The sequence below is a fragment of the Natator depressus genome, chromosome 1 (genome assembly GCF_965152275.1).
Source record: "Natator depressus isolate rNatDep1 chromosome 1, rNatDep2.hap1, whole genome shotgun sequence".
NCBI lineage: Eukaryota > Metazoa > Chordata > Testudines > Cheloniidae > Natator > Natator depressus.
Window position 1 is genome coordinate 82,652,291 of NC_134234.1, and position 19,376 is coordinate 82,671,666.

Genomic DNA, 19,376 nt, shown 5'->3' on the forward strand with positions numbered 1-19,376 from the left:
TTTAAATATGTAGCTCCAACAATAAAGCAGTATGTTCTTTAGTCGGCAGTAACTGTAAGTACACCCTTATTTCCAGTCTTAATCCAGATAAGATTTACAACCTTCTTTCTTCCCAAGGCCTTTCCTCCTTATTTCTTTCCCTCCTTCCTTCTGACCAACATCTTTTTTGTTACACCTGGGTTCACATAGGAGATAACAGTATGTTGTTGTATCCTCTGGCTGTCCCTATAGAAAGCTATCTTTAAGAGCTGTACATGCTAGATTTAAAAAAATAGTTATTAATAGACAACTTTGACTCCTTAGGTTCTCAAATCATTCTTCAGGATGTACTGGAATAATTTATTTGTTTTACTATGCATTTAATAAATAAGATTAATAGTTAACTCTATTGATGTAAATGGCTATCTAATTCTGCTGAACCTTTGGGGAAAATATGTGTGCAATCCACAGAGACTACTGAGTTAAAACATTTTATTAACCTGATATGTCTAAGCCTTAGTTTTTCAAAAGTGGAAAAAGAGTTCCACACTTGAAACGTGCTCTACAATCCTTTACATTTAAATTGCCAAGAACCACTCAAAATGGGTTCTTTGTAAATAACTTACAGTTAACCACATAAGATTCAGCAGGATTAAGCTAAACCTTCTTTTGATACCTAACACTTCCAAAGCAATTTGGTGGCAAAGACAAATAGTTAAAGTGCAGGAAATTCATATGCATCCCCAGTGGCAACAGATCTTCAGGGTAGTGAGCATGGGAAATAGAGAATTCCTATTTGTGTTTCTTCCAATTTCTTGCCATGTTTCCTCATCCAAGCCAGTACTGCATTGCTAAAGATTCCACAGTGGCCAATGAAAGGATGAATGGAATTTAGTTCTCTTTTGTGAGCTCTGTGAGGAAAGAGAAAGGACACAGTAAAGCTTTTATTGACCCAACTCCAAATCCAGTGTGTCTAACTAGGAAATTGTTCATTCAGATGGAAGCCAAAAAAGCATCTATGCCTCAATGTGGCTGAGACAGCAAAATCAATTTAAAAAAACAACAGCTCTGTTTAGTAAGTATTCAGGGGAGGAAAATGTAGGTCTAACTAAATCAATAAATAATATAGAGAAGAAGGTATTTATTACACAGTATTCAATGAAAACAAAAGTGTCAGGTGTTGAGAAATATTAAATCTATCAGCCTTTAGTAAATACTGATTTTTAATAGGTCAGAAGTCCTAAATCATCATTTTTTAAAAAACAAAATTATCTTCAGGGACAGAATTGTATTTTATTTTTTCTGTTCTTTCCATGTGGAAATGATTTTGCCCTGTATATTGTATTGTATTCATTGTAAAAGCACTTGTAAGGTCATAAAAGTTAGACTTTAAGACCTTTTATGTAATCTTTTTTAGCCAATTTCCTGCCACAGAACTTTTGTTGTCTACAGATTTATAGCAGAAGAGCACAGTGCATCAGTAACCAGGGCCTGTTGTGAAATGTGATTGTGCGGTCTCATACACAGCTGCATAATTGATCTTTTAAAAATAAAGATGTTACATAAATGTGCTCTTGAATCTAAGTTTTCCAATAAGAAAAATAAATAAAGTCAATATTTTCAAATATAGGAGCCTTTAACTGGACCCCTAAATAGATGTTTAATCAACTAAATAAACACAGCCTGCCTCCAATCGAGTCTATGGTTGCTCAGTACTCTGAGAATCAGGACACTTCTATGTAAATGGTGAATTGTGGATGTAGAGTTCTAACTGTAGGTACCCAGATTCATTTTTTTTTGAGTTTCTCTGTTCCTTTTTATTGTGGAGATATCATCATCATCGTCATCATGTCTTTTGAGGACCATTGTGCCAGCTAGAGTATCCAAGGTTTATAGCATCATATCAAGCATTGTAGAGTGAAGTTCCCAGATCTGTCTCAAACCTGCAAATCCACGAATCTCTGTGATGGTCCAGTGGGCAATGCCAGGTAGGGTCAAGTCATGCAACCCTTCATGTCTCCATGGAAAGTTATTGCCTGGCATGGTATACATAACACTATATCGCACACCCCTGCTGAAACAATTGGCTTCAGACGGTAGCACAAGAAACCTTGGCTTTCTAAAGAGGCCTTTGATATATTAGCAAAAAAGGCAGAAGCATGCAGGCAGGGAGATGTGAAGGTAACCTTCAAGGATTAACCAGATGTAAATCAGTACAAAATTGGTATTGTTTACTTGAGCCTGCAGGAAGCCTGAAATACTATATACACACTGAAAGGTATGAACTACCCTATTCTTCACATTTGAGTTTGAATTCTGAAACCTAATGAGAAAAAGTTAAATGTAAATATCAATTTTTTCAGGGCTGATCAATTTTGCAGAAACATCAAGCTAGCATATTTATCTATTATCTTGGTGTGTAACTGCAAATAATGGGGCTGAGTTCAGTGTGAGGCAGTGAGTTGTGACTAAGGATTGGGTGGGTGGGGAAAAAGAAATTCAGGCCCTCACATCCAAACAGTTACATCTGTTCCTGGTTAAAAGGGGAAAGGAAAGAGTAGGTGACCTTAACAGAGGGCTAGGGGTTGTGTGGGGAGCAGAGGTACAAGGGGAGAAATGGCAAACTACAATAGGGTCATAGGCACAACAAGAGGAAAACAGTGGGGGATCTATTCAACATCTTAGATGTCTATACACAAATGCAAGGAGTATAGGAAATAAATAGGAAGAACTGGAATGTGCATAAACTAAATCCCCTGGCATAATTGGCATCACATTGACATGTGTCAGGGGGGTGGGGCTTAATTCTAATGACTGGAATATTGGTATTGAGCGCTATAACTTGTTCAGGAAGGACAGGCTGGGGGGAAAAAGAGATGGTGTTCCATTATACATGAAGAATACATACACTTGTTCTGAGGTCCAGATGGAGGTGAGAGGCAGACCAGTTGAAGTCCTTAAGTGAAAATAAAAGGGGAGAAAAGACGGATGATGTCATGGAGGGTCTACTGTAGACCACAAAATAAGGAGAAGGAGGGGGATGAGGCATTTCTAGAACAAATAACAGAAACAGTCAAAACACACCAGACCTTGTTGTAGTGAGAGACTTCAACCACCAGACATCTGTTGGAAAAGTAATATAGTAAACACAAAATGTCCAATAAATTCTTGGAATATACTGGGGACAAATTCTTGTTTCAGGAGGTGGAGGAAGTATGCAGGAGGACAGCAGTTAGACTTGATTCTGACTAACAGGTATGAATTGGTTGTGGATCTAAAGGTTGGGTGAAAGTGATAATGAAATGAGAGATTTCATTATTTTAAGGAAAAGAAGGAGTAAGAGCCACAGAATAAAGACAATTGACTTCAAAAAAGCAGACTTTAACAAACTTAGAGTCCCATGGGAAAAAAGGGAATAAGGAGTTCAGGAGAGCTGGCAGTTTCTCAAAGAGATAATATTAAAGGCACAACAGCAAACTATCCTAATGTGAGGGAAGGATGGGAAGAGTAGTCAGAGGCCAATGTGCCTCCCTCAGGAGCTCTTAATGACGGGAAAACCAAAAAGGAATCCTACAAAAAGCGGAAACATGGACAAATTGCTAAGCATGAGTCCAGAAGTCTAGAACAAGCACGTTGGGACAATCAGAAAGGCTAAAGAACAAAATAAATTGCACATAGCAAGGGACATAAAAGGCAATAAGAAGAGGTTCTGTAAATACATTAGGAGCAAGAGAAAGACAAAGGAAAGAGTTAGGTCCCCCTGTTAGTGGAGAAAGACAGCTAATTACAGATGACATCAAGAGGGCTAAAGTGTTTAATGCCCTGTTTTGCTTCAGTCTTCACTAAAAATATCAATGGTGATTGGATACTTACCATAATTAATATTACTATCAAAGGGGAAGAAATACAAGCCAGAATAGGGAAAGAACAGATTGAAAAGTATTTAGATAATGTAGATGCATTCAAATTGGTAGGGCCTGATGAAATTAATTCTAGGGTACTTAAGGAGCTGCCTGGAGCAATCTCGGAAGCCTTAATGATTATCTTCAAGAACTCATGGAGGATGGGTAAGGTCACAGAAGACTGGAGAAAGGCAAACATAGTACCTGACTTGTAAAAGGGGAACAAAGAAGACCTGGGGAATTACAGACCAGACATCTTGACTTCAATACCTGGAAAGATACTGGAACAAATGAACAATCAATTTGTAAGAACTTACATGATAAGTAAGGATATGACTTTTGTCACGAAGGTCACGGAGGTCTCTTGCTAAACTCATCCTCCCTCCATTTTTCCCAAATGTCTCTCCTCAGTTATCTTCTATCCTCCATGTTCCCCTGATCACTCCTCAGCTTCTCTCCTGTCTCCCCTTAATCTGCCTGCTGTGCACTCCTCACACTCCTTCTGTACTTAACTTTCCCCGGCACCCTCCTTAGTCTCATTTGTGCACCCTCAGTCAGCCTTTGGTTTTCATTCCCCTGCATCTTCAGTTTCCTGTTCCATAATCATAGAGCACAAGTCGATGGACAGCTTCCCTCAAGGCAATGCGGCTTAATTGCAGAAACAATGGCAGATGGTGGCTGTGGTTACTCAGGGTAGCTTCCCTTCCACGTGCAAATGATGTAGGGAAATGACAGCTGTCTTGACTATTGAAAGTAATGGGAGATGCTGGCTATTTTGCCTAAGGGCTTTATTTTTAAGGAGAACCACTTGAGAGACTATGGTTGGCAGGAAGCACCAAAGAAAGTCCTATTCCTACACCTATTAGCAGCTTCCTGTGGAAAATGTATTCACTTGCAGTTAAAGAGAGGTGAAGTTAAAAAGAGGTGCAGAGCCAGGGCTTCTGACCAGCCACAATTCTACCTTTCCTCGAACTTCCTCCCACTTCCTGTCATCTAAGGTGAACAGGCAGGACTGAAGTTCTCTAGTCTCCCAATGAGCCCCTGGTTTTTATGGGCCTAAAGTACAGAAAGGAAGGGGGACAGTGACCTGGGAGGTACAATGTGGGGTAGAAATCTGTTTGGCAGGACCACATAACTCTGGGTCCTGGTCACTTAGCATGTTGGCAAAAGGACCTAGAGTCTGGGAAAATGGCTTCTGAGGGAAGGAAATTAATAACAGCCAAACCTGTGGAGAGGACTTAAGCTGCAGAAAAGAGCCATAGGAGCACCCAAGCCTGTGATAAAGAGCCTTAGACTGTTAACATATTTAAATTATAAATGTAGACTAAAGCAGCAGCAAAATACACATGGTGAATGTTAATTCTGATGCCCAGTACCTCACAAGGATGTTGCTGGGCTTTAAAAATTTTGGTATGGCACTTTGAGCTACTTAGATGAAAAGTGCTGCACAAGTACAAGGGCATATTAAAGAATAATTATTTACTATGAATGAAATCAGACAAGATTGTATGTTTGACAGTTGTTCAAGTAGCAGAAGATCATTCCCCATATATTCTTTGCTGTATTTTTTCGTTCTTTTCTCTGTGAAATTTTTTAGTGTATGTATTTTTTATTTCTCCTTTTATTCCTGTGTGGTGAGTTCAGTAGCCAGAGAAGAAGCAGTAGAATCTGTTTGGAGATGGGCGTGGGTCAGAACAGTCTTTGGAGCATGAGGAGAGGTGAGTGGGAACAGAAGATAGGGAAAATGGAAGAAGCACTGATCAGCAGAAGACATTTTAAGATTTTTTTCTAGGTCATTTGTGTGACAAGCTGCACAAGTAAAATCTAGTTTTTTCTGTGCTGATTCATATAAAATCTAATTTGATGTAATGAAACTGGCCAATCCTAGTTAGGAAGTAATGTGTTTTGTGTTGGAAAGCCAGAATGAAGCACATTTCCCTTCCCACCCCACAACCCCCTACCCAACAAAAGAAAAACAAACAGACAAACAGTCCCCCTCCCCACTTCGATCTGGAGTTGGATGTGGATGTTCAGTCACTGTTTACCAGATATCACTGACTGTGTGTCATATCTGCAGTAAACTAATTCTACAGTCCTGAAATTACATCTGCACAGCAAAACTCATTTTTCCTAAAGAACACATTTTGGTATAATTTCCCCAGTCTGACTGTGCAGAGATGTGACTCTCTCCTGCCCCCATGCACTCTTTTCAACGAGGGCAGAATTTGACCATGTAACAGGGTCATACTACATTGAAATTAAAAGATTGTACTTTTGGTTTTAAAACTCCTTGAAGTAAAGCTTACCCCCCAAGGTATTATATACGCTAAATATTAGTGACTAGGTAGCATACACTCTCATATAAGGGATACATATGTATCTCAATTTAAAGTAACTCAGATCTTTGTTCTCTTCCCTTTCCAATTCCATTCAACTACTCCTTGTCTAAACCATTTGACTCTAGCCAAATTTTGTTTGTATGGTTGCCCTGTATTTCTCATTCAGGTCTTGTTCAATGTTCTTTCTGGGAATCTATGCTTCAGCTTAAAACTTAATTCTGTTATTCTTATGTGTTCACCCTTCTGAGGTTAGATTTTACTGTCATTTTCTTTTATGGTGGTGTTCCAAGCTAGGGTTGCCTTCCTTCAAAAGATCACTAGACGAGACAGATATACCACAATAACTTTCACTGAAATCACATGAAGGAAATCTGTTGACACAGAAAGCTTAAATCAGTATCATAAAGGACAGTATCAGTATCTCTCTTTAATGATCAAATCTTGTTAGGCCTCAATTTTAGATTAAATGAAGTAGAAATTGCATAATACCTAGGACTCTGTGGGCATATGTTCTGATTTGAAATGCCTTTAAAGATCTCTAAAGTGGTGAACAATATAAACATGAAAAGGAAGACTTGTGGCACCTTAGAGACTAACAAATTTATTTGAGCATACTCCTTTTCTTTTTGCAAATACAGACTAACACGGCTGCTACTCTGAAATATAATCATGCTGGACTTCAACTAAACCGATTTAGAAGAAATGCGAAGTTGTACAAAAAATTTGTTAGAATTAAATAATTGATAAATCTACCCAGAACAGCAATACATATTTAAGGTCCAGGTGGGATGACTATCACAATGTGTTTTAATAAAACAAAAAACCGAGAAAAAAAGACAACAGAAAACAATTATTAGAGCTGGACAGGAATTTTTCTAATAAATGTTTTTATTTGGAAAATGCAGATAGTTGAAATTGAAACTTTTCATGGAAATGTATTGGTTTTGACAAAACTTTTGTTGGGGAGGGGAGGGGATTTCCTCAGCTCCAGGAATGAATTGAGAGGGAGAGAGACCCCAGTGTAGCCTACAGTCTAATGGTCAGGGCACTCACCTGGGATGTTGGAGATGCAGATTAAAATCCCTGCCCAAATCAGGCAAAATGGAGACTTGAACCTGGGTGTCCCCTATCCTAGGTGAATGACCTAACACTGAGCTATTGGCTTTTCATGGGTAAGAGGTGTTGCTCCCTTTTTGCAAAAAAATTCTATAGGTCTTGGTTTTGACCTGACGTGGAACAAAACCAGATGCTGAAACCTCAAAATTTTTCATGAAACAGAATTATTGTTTTCTGGCCACATCTATTTATTACTGCCGTGAAAGTTAAAGGACATTTTGAGCATATTAGGAGCACAGGAATTTCCAGACTGGATCAGATCCTTGGTCCAGGTGGTGCATTATCCTGTCTTCAACAGTGGCCAGCACCATATGCTTCAGAGAGACCTAGATTTTCAAAAAGCAGTTGACTAAATACCATAGCAATGATTAAAAAATATTAAATAGGCTGCTGGATGGAAAACTGGTTAAAAAGTGAGGCAACAGAGAACAATTAATATGGAAAGGTGGTGTTAACGAGTGATGGACTTCAGGAATTAAGACTCTGTTATTCATAACACACATAAATTAACTGGATGAGAATATTAAAGACAATATCTCCAAGTTTGCAGATGTTATTAACATTGGAGACAGACCAAATAATGAGGAACAGAATAACTCTTATTCTAAAAGATTTAGATTATTTAGTGATTGAACTAGCAGATGGCATATAGCAATATATTAAGTTTACAAAGTGCCTTTCTAAAAGTTCTCAAGTGCAGTTCAGCAAAACACAAAATAATTAGACTGGAAACAAGGAACAAATGTAGGGCAATAAAGATATGGGAACAATAATCCAATACCCCGAGTAGTTTTGGAGTACCCAGAATGGCTTTGGTGTTAAAGTGGAAACATTTTTAAAAACTATAAACCCAGATCAGAGCAGTAGTAAAATGTAAAGTGGGAATGTTAATTCTTATGTACTGTACGTCATGGTGTTGTTGGTTTTATTTAATATGGCTGTAGTGCTTTGAGATCCTTGGTAAAAAGGTGGCATGCAAGTGCAAAAGAGTATTAATTTACTATGACCAAAGTCAGACAAGGTCAGTACATTTGAGGCTGCATGTCTCCCAAGATCCATGTTCCTTTTCCCAGTAGCAGCAACATCCCTGCTCAGTCAGCCCCACCTTCCCATAAAGGGTGCAGACCTGGCTGCTCCTGCAAAACCAATGCTATGATTTCTTTCCCCTCTCTCTCATCTGCTAGCACTCTTTGCATTGGATACCTCGTACAACTGGCTGGAGGGAGGTGGGGGGGGTCTCACAGGAGGACAGTGGAAGATCTGAGAGCGGGGAGGGCACAGATTAGCTGGCAGAAGTCTCTGCCACATGCCTCGCCCACCCTGACAGTCTGACAGAAAAGTCAGAGCCTCAGCAGGGGAGGCCAAAGAGCAAATCTGATAGCTGGATCAGCTGGCTAAAAGCCAGGGGTTAGAAAAGTCTCTGTGAACATCTTTAGTTTATGGTAACAAAAACCATGATGTTGAGAATAAAACAGCTCCAGGTTGGTTGCAGCTCACATTATGGAAATAATTGTTAGACTCCTCACACTGAAGATCAACTAGTTTTCTGAGATACGTTAAAGTCTGAGTCCTCCTTCTACTCCTAAATTCACCAGAATCAAACCAATCTGCCTGAAAGTTCACAAAGGTAATCCTATTAGAGAGAAGATTTTTCTCTGGGAAGTTTGAGGCAAATCAGAGAAGATAGTTGGGAGAGATGAAGTTTTTAAAAAAAGAAAGTGGTTTTACTTCTTGAAAATGTAATTGTTTTTTGTCACATCATAACTCCATAAAAGTGAGACCCAGAAACTCTACATTTATTTTCTTTGCTCGGTTTATGTGAGAACTGGTACTTTTGGATACATTTTTAAGGGGGTGATGGTTCCAGGTGTAAGTATTTGGGGAGAATGTCATACAGCACATAATTTATCCCAACCAGAGATGGTTGAAAAATGGGAAAACAATTTCATGAAAAAATTCAGAATGTTGAAATTTGATTTCATTTTGCAGAATGATTTCATCCATTTTTTCTAAAAGTGTCCATGCCATGATATTTTTTTTACCATTTTTTAAATTGAAGTTGTTTTCAAAATATTTCATATTTCTTAACAGGAAGAAAATGTTTTTTTGAATGAAAAATTTTAGTAAAAATTATTTAAAATATCAGAAAATTTCACAAAACAGTGGAAAATGGTGGTAATGTCAACAAATGGTTTGTGAAAGTATTTCTGATTTTGGAAAAAGACCATTAGCCAATGAAAAAAATTTGTCATGCCAAAAATTTCATCCAGGTCTAATCCCCACAGCAGTTTGGTTTTGGACTTCTAAAATATGTACTTTAAACTTCATGGGAATAATGCACGTAAATGTGGAAGTAGGAACACATTACTCATTCACTGTCTCCATTACTCCATGTCTGCTGGTATTTGGGCTGCGAATCTAATCTGAAATTGCTCTCCTGCTTTTCTAAGCTTTTACTGTAGCAAGCATTTCTATGGTTGCCACCACCATAGTATCTGAGTGATTTTTACATATGTTTCAAGTAGATCTAGAATGACCCATGAAGAAAGCAGACCTTTCCTCCACTTTCCTCTCTGACCAGAGTCTCTTATGTGAAGTTGCCCAGGGGTCCACCTCCATCACCCCTCTCAACAACTTCCATCTTCTCTTTTGTAGCCTATAGGTATTTGCCAGGTAAGGCAGAGGTATAAATTAAGGCAGTAATGTAATGAGCCTACAAGGCCTGTAAGACAATAGCTTAGCTAAACAAGGCATAAGGCCCCCAAAGCCTTAGCATAAGTAATTAACCAGGAGTAACCTTAGGTCATATGGTATCACAAAATAGAATGCTGTAATGACTAAACTGCTGACAGAAAACCACAGTTTATACCAGCTTGTGATATTTTAAGTAAGGACCATCAGCAGATGTCTGAGCATAAGAGTTCCATGGTAACTAATTGACATATATGCTAAAAAGCTTGTGGTAAACAAACTAGCAAGCTATGGGAGAAGGGCACCCCAGTATTAGTATGGTGAGGATATACAAATTAGGAAAAGGAGAGAAACCCCTCCTGAATATGCATTAGGCACAGTGCTGTCAGCAGGGGCACTGGAACAGGAGGGGCCAAGGCCCTTCCACTTTTGAAAATGAGGTCCCTCAAGCCAGCCAGGCCAGAAGCTGGACCCTGGCCTGGGGAGCCTGGGCAGCTGTGGGGAACCATGAACCCTCCACCTGCCTGAGGTGTGGGGGCCAGAGCACCCAGGGCAGATGGAGGGTCTGCGGCTCCTCACAGCTACCCAGGCGGCTGTTATCATGACCCGGCTGCAGCTCTTTGGCCCCTGAGGGTCCCCCGTCCCCGCCAGGCCAGAAGCCACAGCCGGGTCGGTGTACCAGCCATGTGGGCAGCTGTGGGGAGCCATGAACCCTCCATCTGCCCTGGGCAGGGGGCCCTGTAGGGCAGGGATGCGGGCCAGGGGCTGCTCTCGGGCCTCCCTACCCCGGGCAGGTGGAGGGGTCCGGGCTCCCTGGCCTGGCTCCGGCTTCCGGCTTGGCTGGTGGGCAGGGCCTCAGGGCAAGAGGAGGGGCAGGGCCCCCCTACTTTTAGGAATAATCCAATGCCCCTGGGCATCAGCATAACACATTATGAAAGTTGTAACCTGGGCTGTGTGCCTTAGGAGATCTAACTCTTGGGAGGTGCCAGGATGACGACCACTGTGATGGTGGCGAGGAAGAGGAGGTGGAGGAGGAAGATAATGACTAATACTTCAGGTTGTTCTGCAGGGGATGGGGTGAGAATATGGATGCTTAGATGCACATTCTGTATTATCTCTAACAATCCTACTGCATTGGAGTGTTTATAACTCTGCTAACTGTGTTAATAAAACAATTTCAAATGCTGGTTTTTCCTAAGGATGGGAGTTGCAGCCATGCATGTCAGGGGTTCCCAACTAAATGTTAATTTTAATACTGGGCCTGATCTTGGGGCAAAAACCTACCAAACTTCAAAGTGCTAATTGGGAATTCTTAAGTAATCAATATAATTAATATACACTCAGTATATCATTCAACATCTTTCTTAGCTAGATTATCTGTAGCATTCTGGCTCTGATTGTCGTGAGCATATTGTGGGGTGTGGCATGCCACGTACCTGCCATGACAAGGCCAAACGTAACATAGACAGTCAGCATAAGTTAGAGCAGCCCCTAGGCTACTCAAACATACTCTAGTACAATACAATACAAATTTGGCTCTCTGATATCATCCTGCTTTGCTGAGCAGTGCATAAGCAAAGCAGAATAAATGGACCTCTGACTTCATAAATGCCTAGTCCTGTTCCTCACTCACTCCACTGTATTTTCAGAGGCCTTTCTCTTCCTTTCTTTTAACTCTTCATAACTCATTTGTGCTGTTTCCTCTCTCTGTCTACGTCACTCTGTTTCTCTCCTTCTGAGCCATATGACCGACTGTCTCTGCGTAACGCATTCGTGATAACATGACCAAGGATGGGCGATAGAAACTAATTGTACTGTGTTTTTAAAAAGAGGCTAAGATGTAATCTCATTATGTAGAGGGATTCGGGCACTGCTATATTAATAATTTTGCTTTTTCCATTAATAACAGTGTGTTTCATCTTACGTAAGCACGAACAATCCGTTTTTAATCAACTTCGCTGAGCTTCATCTTTGAGATGCATTAAGTGAGAGCTCATAAGGTCATGTTCGTGGGATTAAAGAAAGTACTGAGGTTTTAGAGCATTAAATTCCAGTTTTCTCACTATGTGTGCCATTATTTCCACTGTGGTTTTAAAGAGGGTCTTTTTTAGTTTCTGGTTAAAGAAATAAACAAAATCTTTGTCAATTCATTGTGTAATAATATGAGCTTTAGCTAAATGGAATAACTGTTTTGGAATGCATGAATTCAGCTGAATGTTATCTTCAGACAGAATTTGATGTAATTATTTAATTAATGGAAATGAAGTATTGCAGCACTGAAGGATTTGAATAAGTGTTGAAAGACACTGTGGATAAGACCCATGGCTTGGCTGCAGCTCAGGGTAATTCATATATTCAAATAGTGAAATGGTGAATTTTCATTGCCTGTCTCGCTTTTCCTTCTTTCAGCTTTGCATCGTGATTGAACCAAAGAAATCTGTCTTCTGCCTCAAAGCAGAAATCTTGGTTGCTGAGGCAACATGTTGACTGGGGGGTGGACCCCAAAACTAAAGCAAAAAATCTTAAGTAAAGATGGCTCATTTCCAACTCACTATTTATTTTTTGATCTTCATAGAAAAGACACATACTGGCAAGAAAGCACTGCTGGTGGCTTTTTAATAAAAAAATCTGTTTGCTGAGGGATTATGACTCATAACTTGAATGTTCAGCTGGTGAGAAATGCACACTAGTATTTCAAAATTTTAAAAATATGAAACACTGTATTAAAAATCTTTAGAGGTTTTATAACCTTAGTAGGAAAAGTTCTTAAAGGCCCTAGTTGGAAAGCATCTGCTTAACCATGAAGTGGTTGCTAGGTTTTAAAAAGATTTGTTGCTTGTAGCTAATACAGAGTTGTTCCAAAATGCACTCTGTTTCACTTAATGAACATGTCTTTAATGTTCAAGTAGTCGCATAAGATTTAGCCACACAGCTCCCACTGAATTGAACAGGAGTTCTGAATTTAAATCTAGTGAAACCCATTGAAAATGTGTCAATTTAATTTGCACTCCAAACTTTTTTGTTACGAGGGGAAAAAAACCTTGTGAGTTAACTTATCAAAAGAAAGAAGCACAGTTAAAAGTGTTTGCTGAAACTTTCTTTAATTTTTTCCAATACAGACATTGGGCTAATGTAAATCCACATAAATTAATTGAAATATGTGGAGCTGTGATGAGTAATGCTAGTTGAGGCTCTGCCCCGTTTTGCCAAGGTATTCAACCTCTTTCAGTTTTGCATGTTATCTGGTGTGTACTGTAATATCTAGATACAAGATTAGGATTGCTTGAAAGCTTGTGTCTTACACGAACAGAAGTTGGTCCAATTAAAGATATTACCTCACCCACCTTGTCTCTCTAATATCCTGGGACCAACATGGCTACAATATTAAATACAAGATGTCATCTTAAAAATTTCAACCCAGTATAATCCTATTGACTTCCACTAAATTTTAATGGGGCTAAATCAGGGCAGAAAGTGATCCTAAGGATAGAGTTTCAATTAGCTTTGAATTCCTTTGTCAAGTCCTCCTTTTCTTTTTGTCTTTTAGTTCAGATTTGTGTGAAAATGTAGGTGTGTGTGTGTATACACACACACACAAATGATAACACTATATACATATACATATAATTATTTGTATTATTGCAGCACCTAGGAGCCTTAGTCAGGAGCCAGAACCCCATTGTGCTAGGTGCTGTACAAACACAGGACAAAAGGATGGTTCCTGCTCCAGAGAGTTTACAATCTAAGACAAGAGACAACCGCTGGAGACAGACAGGTGGGGGAGTACAGGGAAACAATGAGACCATACTGGTCAGCAGGACAGGCAGTGATCTCAGCTCATCAGCAGCCTAACTGTTAAGTTATTTTAAGGCATCATGGCAAAGGAAAGTTTTAAAGAGGGGATTTGTAGGAGAACAATGTAGTATTTTTGCAGATGTTTACAGTGAGCTTCTCCCAAGCATGAGGGGCAGCATAGCCAAAATCACATAGGTGCTTGTTTGAAAATGTAACGAGTGGGTGATGGAGGCTGCATCAGGAGCGGGGTCAGATGTGGGAGTCGACATCTCAATAGCAAATGAGAGAGTAGGTGTGATGGCGTGTGCACCCCATACTGATCTGACAAGAGCTGGGTGGGGCCAGATGGGTTGAAGCTACTAATTAGGCTGAAAGTCAGGGAGCTAATGGAGGAGGAATTGGCTCACCTGGGCAAGAACATGTGGGGACTGTAGAAAGCCAGGTAGCTGGCTACTGGGTAGGGGGTGGTGTCTAGGGAAGGGTAGTCGCTCTGTGGAAAGGGGGGAGGAGTGTTTGAGGCTGCGGGAAGGCAGGCTGCACAGACTACTTTAGAGGAGGGAGTGAAGAAACTGGTGAACCCAGGGTGGGGGTGGGTAGCTAATTAGGTAGAAAAAAGCCCAGGGAAACAACAACAAGGTCAAAGGCAGTACAGGCTTTGGCTACATGTTACAGGGTCCCTGAGCTGGAACCCAGTGCAGAGGGTGGGCCTGGGTTCCCCTACAAGTAGTGGGTATTGGCTCCGAGCACTGGAAATGCCAGCCGGATAGCTGGTCTGGAAACACTGTGATTTCCCTGGAAGGGGAGGGACTTAGTGGCCTCGCTGGAGTACCAATCCATGGACTGGAAGCATCTGCACCAAGAACGAGAGAGGCCACATACAGAGAGAAGAAGATGGGTGGCGAGACCACTGAGAAGGGTGCAGCTTGAGACAGAGCTAATCCCCAGAGTAACCAACTGGAGGTGCCTCAAGTGGAGAGTGGACCCTGTGACAGTGGGGATAGGCCATGGAGAGCCTTTAAAATGAAAGAAGTAGCTTTATATTTGGATGCAATGTGGAGCCAGTGATGGGGGGCAAAGAAAAGGTTACATGGCCAAAGTGGTAGGACAGGGGAATAATCTTTGCAGCAACATTCTGAATTGTTGCATTTGTCAAGGCCAGAGAAAAAGATGTTACACAAATTGAGACGCAAGGTGATAAGAGCCTGGATAAGACTTATCCACCCACAAATCTATAAGAAAAGATATATCTTAGAGATGTTATGCAGAAAGAATTTGCAAGATTTAGACACAGTCTGGGTGTGAGGACCTTGAGAGAGGTCCAGGTCAAAGATGACACTCAGGTTAGAGGCCTGAGTAACAGTCAGGATGGTGGTGCTGTCCACAGTGATCGAGAAAGGAAGTAGCAGGGAGCATTTTGGGAAAAAAAATAAGAGCTCTGGTGTAGCCATGTTGAGCTTAAGCTGATGGTTAGACACTTACATGGACATGTCCGAGAGACAGGCTTCTATTTAATGGTACAAGACAAAAAATGAAAAACAGGTACAAGAGACTGAGATGGCTCCTTTGGGCTCTGATTTCACACCCTATATTCTTTATGGAAATATGCTTATGATGTGGATATGGCATAACAGATATATTTTATGCAAGATGGGTCTTGTAAGGTATCACTGGAAAGGTTATAATTTACTGAATGTGATTATCCAATTTGTATGCATGTATCATTTCTGTATCTAAAGTAAGGAATATTGACTGTGTAACAATTACAACTGTGTGTGTATTTGAGAGACACCCACTAGACAACAGGCCATCGCCCTTGATGGGCCATAGGAAGAAACAGTAAGCCCTGGTCTACACTAGGACTTTAGGTTGAATTTAGCAGCATTAAATCGATGTAAACCTGCACCCATCCACACGATGAAGCCCTTTATTTCGACTTAAAGGGCTCTTAAAATCGATTTCCTTACTCCACCCCTGACAAGTGGATTAGCGCTTAAATCGACCTTGCCTGGTCGAATTTGGGGTACTGTGGACACAATTCGACGGTATTGGCCTCCGGGAGCTATCCCAGAGTGCTCCATTTTGACCGCTCTGGACAGCACTCTCAACTCAGATGCACTGGCCAGGTAGACAGGAAAAGAACCGCGAACTTTTGAATCTCATTTCCTGTTTGGCCAGCGTGGCAAGCTGCAGGTGACCATGCAGAGCTCATCAGCAGAGGTGACCATGATGGAGTCCCAGAATCGCAAAAAAGCTCCAGCATGGACCAAACGGGAGGTACGGGATCTGATCGCTGTATGGGGAGAGGAATCCGTGCTATCAGAACTCCGTTCCAGTTTTCGAAATGCCAAAACCTTTGTCAAAATCTCCCAGGGCATGAAGGACAGAGGCCATAACAGGGACCTGAAGCAGTGCTGCGTGAAACTGAAGGAGCTGAGGCAAGCCTACCAGAAAACCAGAGAGGCGAACGGCCGCTCCGGGTCAGAGCCCCAAACATGCCGCTTCTATGATGAGCTGCATGCCATTTTAGGGGGTTCAGCCACCACTACCCCAGCCATGCTGTTTGACTGCTTCAATGGAGATGGAGGCAATACGGAAGCAGGTTTTGGGGACGAAGAAGATGATGATGATGAGGAGGAGGTTGTAGATAGCTCACAGCAAGCAAGTGGAGAAACCGGTTTTCCTGACATCCAGGAACTGTTTCTCACCCTGGACCTGGAGCCAGTACCCCCCGAACCCACCCAAGGCTGCCTCCTGGACCCAGCAGGCGGAGAAGGGACCTCCGGTGAGTGTACCTTTTAAAATACTATACATGGTTTTAAGGCAAGCATGTGAAAGGATTACTTTGCCCTGGCGTTCGCGGCTCTCCTGGATATACTCCCAAAGCCTTTGCAAAAGGTTTCTGGGGAGGGCAGACTTATTGCGTCCTTCATGGTAGGACACTTTACCACTGCAGGCCAGTAACACATACTCGGGAATCATTGTACAACAAAGCATTGCAGTGTATGTTTGCTGGCGTTCAAACAACATCCGTTCTTTATCTCTCTGTGTTATCCTCAGGAGAGTCAGATATAATCCATGGTCACCTGGTTGAAATAGGGTGCTTTTCGTCAGGGGACTCAGAGGAGCCAATTCCTGCTGGGCTGTTTGCCTGCGGCTGAACAGAAATGTTCCCCGCTGTTAGCCACAGGGAGGGGGGAGGGTTGAGGGGGTAGCCACGCGGTGGGGGGAGGCAAAATGCGACCTTGTAACGAAAGCACATGTGCTATGTATGTAATGTTAACAGCAAGGTTTACCCTGACAGAGTGTAGCCAGTGTTTTATAAAATGTGTCTTTTTAAATACCACTGTCCCTTTTTTTTTCTCCACCAGCTGCATGTGTTTCAATGATCACAGGATCTTCTCCTTCCCAGAGGCTACTGAAGATTAGAAAGAAAAAAAAAACGCACTCGAGATGAAATGTTCTCCGAGCTCATGCTGTCCTCCCACACTGACAGAGCACAGACGAATGCGTGGAGGCAAATAATGTCAGAGTGCAGGAAAGCACAAAATGACCGGGAGGAGAGGTGGCGGGCTGAAGAGAGTAAGTGGCGGGCTGAAGAGAGTAAGTGGCGGGCTGAAGACAGGGCTGAAGCTCAAATGTGGCGGCAGCGTGATGAGAGGAGGCAGGATTCAATGCTAAGGCTGCTGGAGGACCAAACCAGTATGCTCCAGTGTATGGTTGAGCTGCAGCAAAGGCAGCTGGAGCACAGACTGCCACTACAGCCCCTGTGTAACCAACCGCCCTCCTCCCCAAGTTCCATAGCCTCCACACCCAGACGCCCAAGAATGCGGTGGGGGGGCCACCGGCCAACCAGCCACTCCGCCACAGAGGATTGCCCAAAAAAAAGAAGGCTGTCATTCAATAAATTTTAAAGTTGTAAACCTTTAAAGTGCTGTGTGGCATTTTCCTTCCCTCCTCCACCACCCCTCCTGGGCTACCTTGGTAGTCATCCCCCTATTTGTGTGATGAATGAATAAAGAATGCATGAATGTGAAGCAACAATGACTTTATTGCCTCTGCAAGCGGTGATCGAAGGGAGGAGGAGAGGGCAGTTAGCTTACAGGGAAGTAGAGTGAACCAAGGGGTGGGGGGTTTCATCAAGGAGAAACAAACAGAACTTTCACACCGTAGCCTGGCCAGTCATGAAACTGGTTTTCAAAGCTTCTCTGATGCGTACCGCGCCCTCCTGTGCTCTTCTAACCGCCCTGGTGTCTGGCTGCGCGTAACCAGCAGCCAGGCGATTTGCCTCAACCTCCCACCCCGCCATAAACGTCTCCCCCTTACTCTCACAGATATTGTGGAGCACACAGCAAGCAGTAATAACAGTGGGAATATTGGTTTCGCTGAGGTCTAAGCGAGTCAGTAAACTGCGCCAGCGCGCCTTTAAACGTCCAAATGCACACTCTACCACCATTCTGCACTTGCTCAGCCTATAGTTGAACAGCTCCTGACTACTGTCCAGGCTGCCTGTGTACGGCTTCATGAGCCATGGCATTAAGGGGTAGGCTGGGTCCCCAAGGATACATATAGGCATTTCAACATCCCCAACAGTTATTTTCTGGTCTGGGAATAAAGTCCTTTCTTGCAGCTTTTGAAACAGACCAGAGTTCCTGAAGATGCAAGCGTCATGTAACTTTCCCGGCCATCCCACGTTGATGTTGGTGAAACGTCCCTTGTGATCCACCAGAGCTTGCAGCACTATTGAAAAGTACCCCTTGCGGTTTATGTACTCGGCGGCTTGGTGCTCCGGTGCCAAGATAGGGATATGGGTTCCGTCTATGGCCCCACCACAGTTAGGGAATCCCATTGCAGCAAAGCCATCCACTATGACCTGCACATTTCCCAGGGTCACTACCCTTGATATCAGCAGATCTTTGATTGCGTGGGCTACTTGCATCACAGCAGCCCCACCAGTAGATTTGCCCAGTCCAAATTGATTCCCAACTGACCGGTAGCTGTCTGGCGTTGCAAGCTTCCACAGGGCTGTCGCCACTCGCTTCTCAACTGTGAGGGCTGCTCTCATCTTGGTATTCATGCGCTTCAGGGCAGGGGAAAGCAAGTCACAAAGTTCCATGAAAGTGCCCTTACGCATGTGAAAGTTTCGCAGCCACTGGGAATCGTCCCAGACCTGCAACACTATGCGGTCCCACCAGTCTGTGCTTGTTTCCTGAGCCCAGAATCGGCGTTCCACAGCATGAACCTGCCCCATTAGCACCATGATGCATGCATTGGCAGGGCCCATGCTTTCAGAGAAATCTGTGTCCATGTCCTGATCACTCACGTGACCGCGCTGACGTCGCCTCCTTGCCCGGTATCGCTTTGCCAGGTTCTGGTGCTGCATATACTGCTGGATAATGCGTGTGGTGTTTAATGTGCTCCTAATTGCCAAAGTGAGCTGAGTGGACTCCATGCTTGCCTTGGTATGGCGTCCGCACAGAAAAAAGGCGCGGAATGATTGTCTGCTGTTGCTCTGATGGAGGGAGGGGCGACTGACGACACGGCTTACAGGGTTGGC

At 42.5% G+C, this 19,376-nt stretch overlaps 1 protein-coding gene across 2 annotated transcripts; it reads left to right on the forward strand.

The window, feature by feature from the left end:
• Positions 1 to 5,378: 5,378 nt before the first annotated feature.
• Positions 5,379 to 17,695, forward strand: LOC141993101 (uncharacterized). 2 transcript variants are annotated; one of them, XM_074962391.1, is made up of 3 exons: positions 5,379 to 5,599; positions 15,998 to 16,604; positions 17,191 to 17,695. In XM_074962391.1, the coding sequence occupies exons 2-3, from the start codon at positions 16,019 to 16,021 to the stop codon at positions 17,274 to 17,276; spliced, it is 672 nt and encodes a 223-aa protein (XP_074818492.1). In that variant the 5' UTR covers positions 5,379 to 5,599; positions 15,998 to 16,018; the 3' UTR covers positions 17,277 to 17,695. The 2 variants fall into 2 exon arrangements, with proteins under 2 accessions (XP_074818492.1, XP_074818483.1); XM_074962382.1 differs by lacking the exon at positions 5,379 to 5,599 and having other exon boundaries at positions 14,420 to 16,604.
• Positions 17,696 to 19,376: the final 1,681 nt, after the last annotated feature.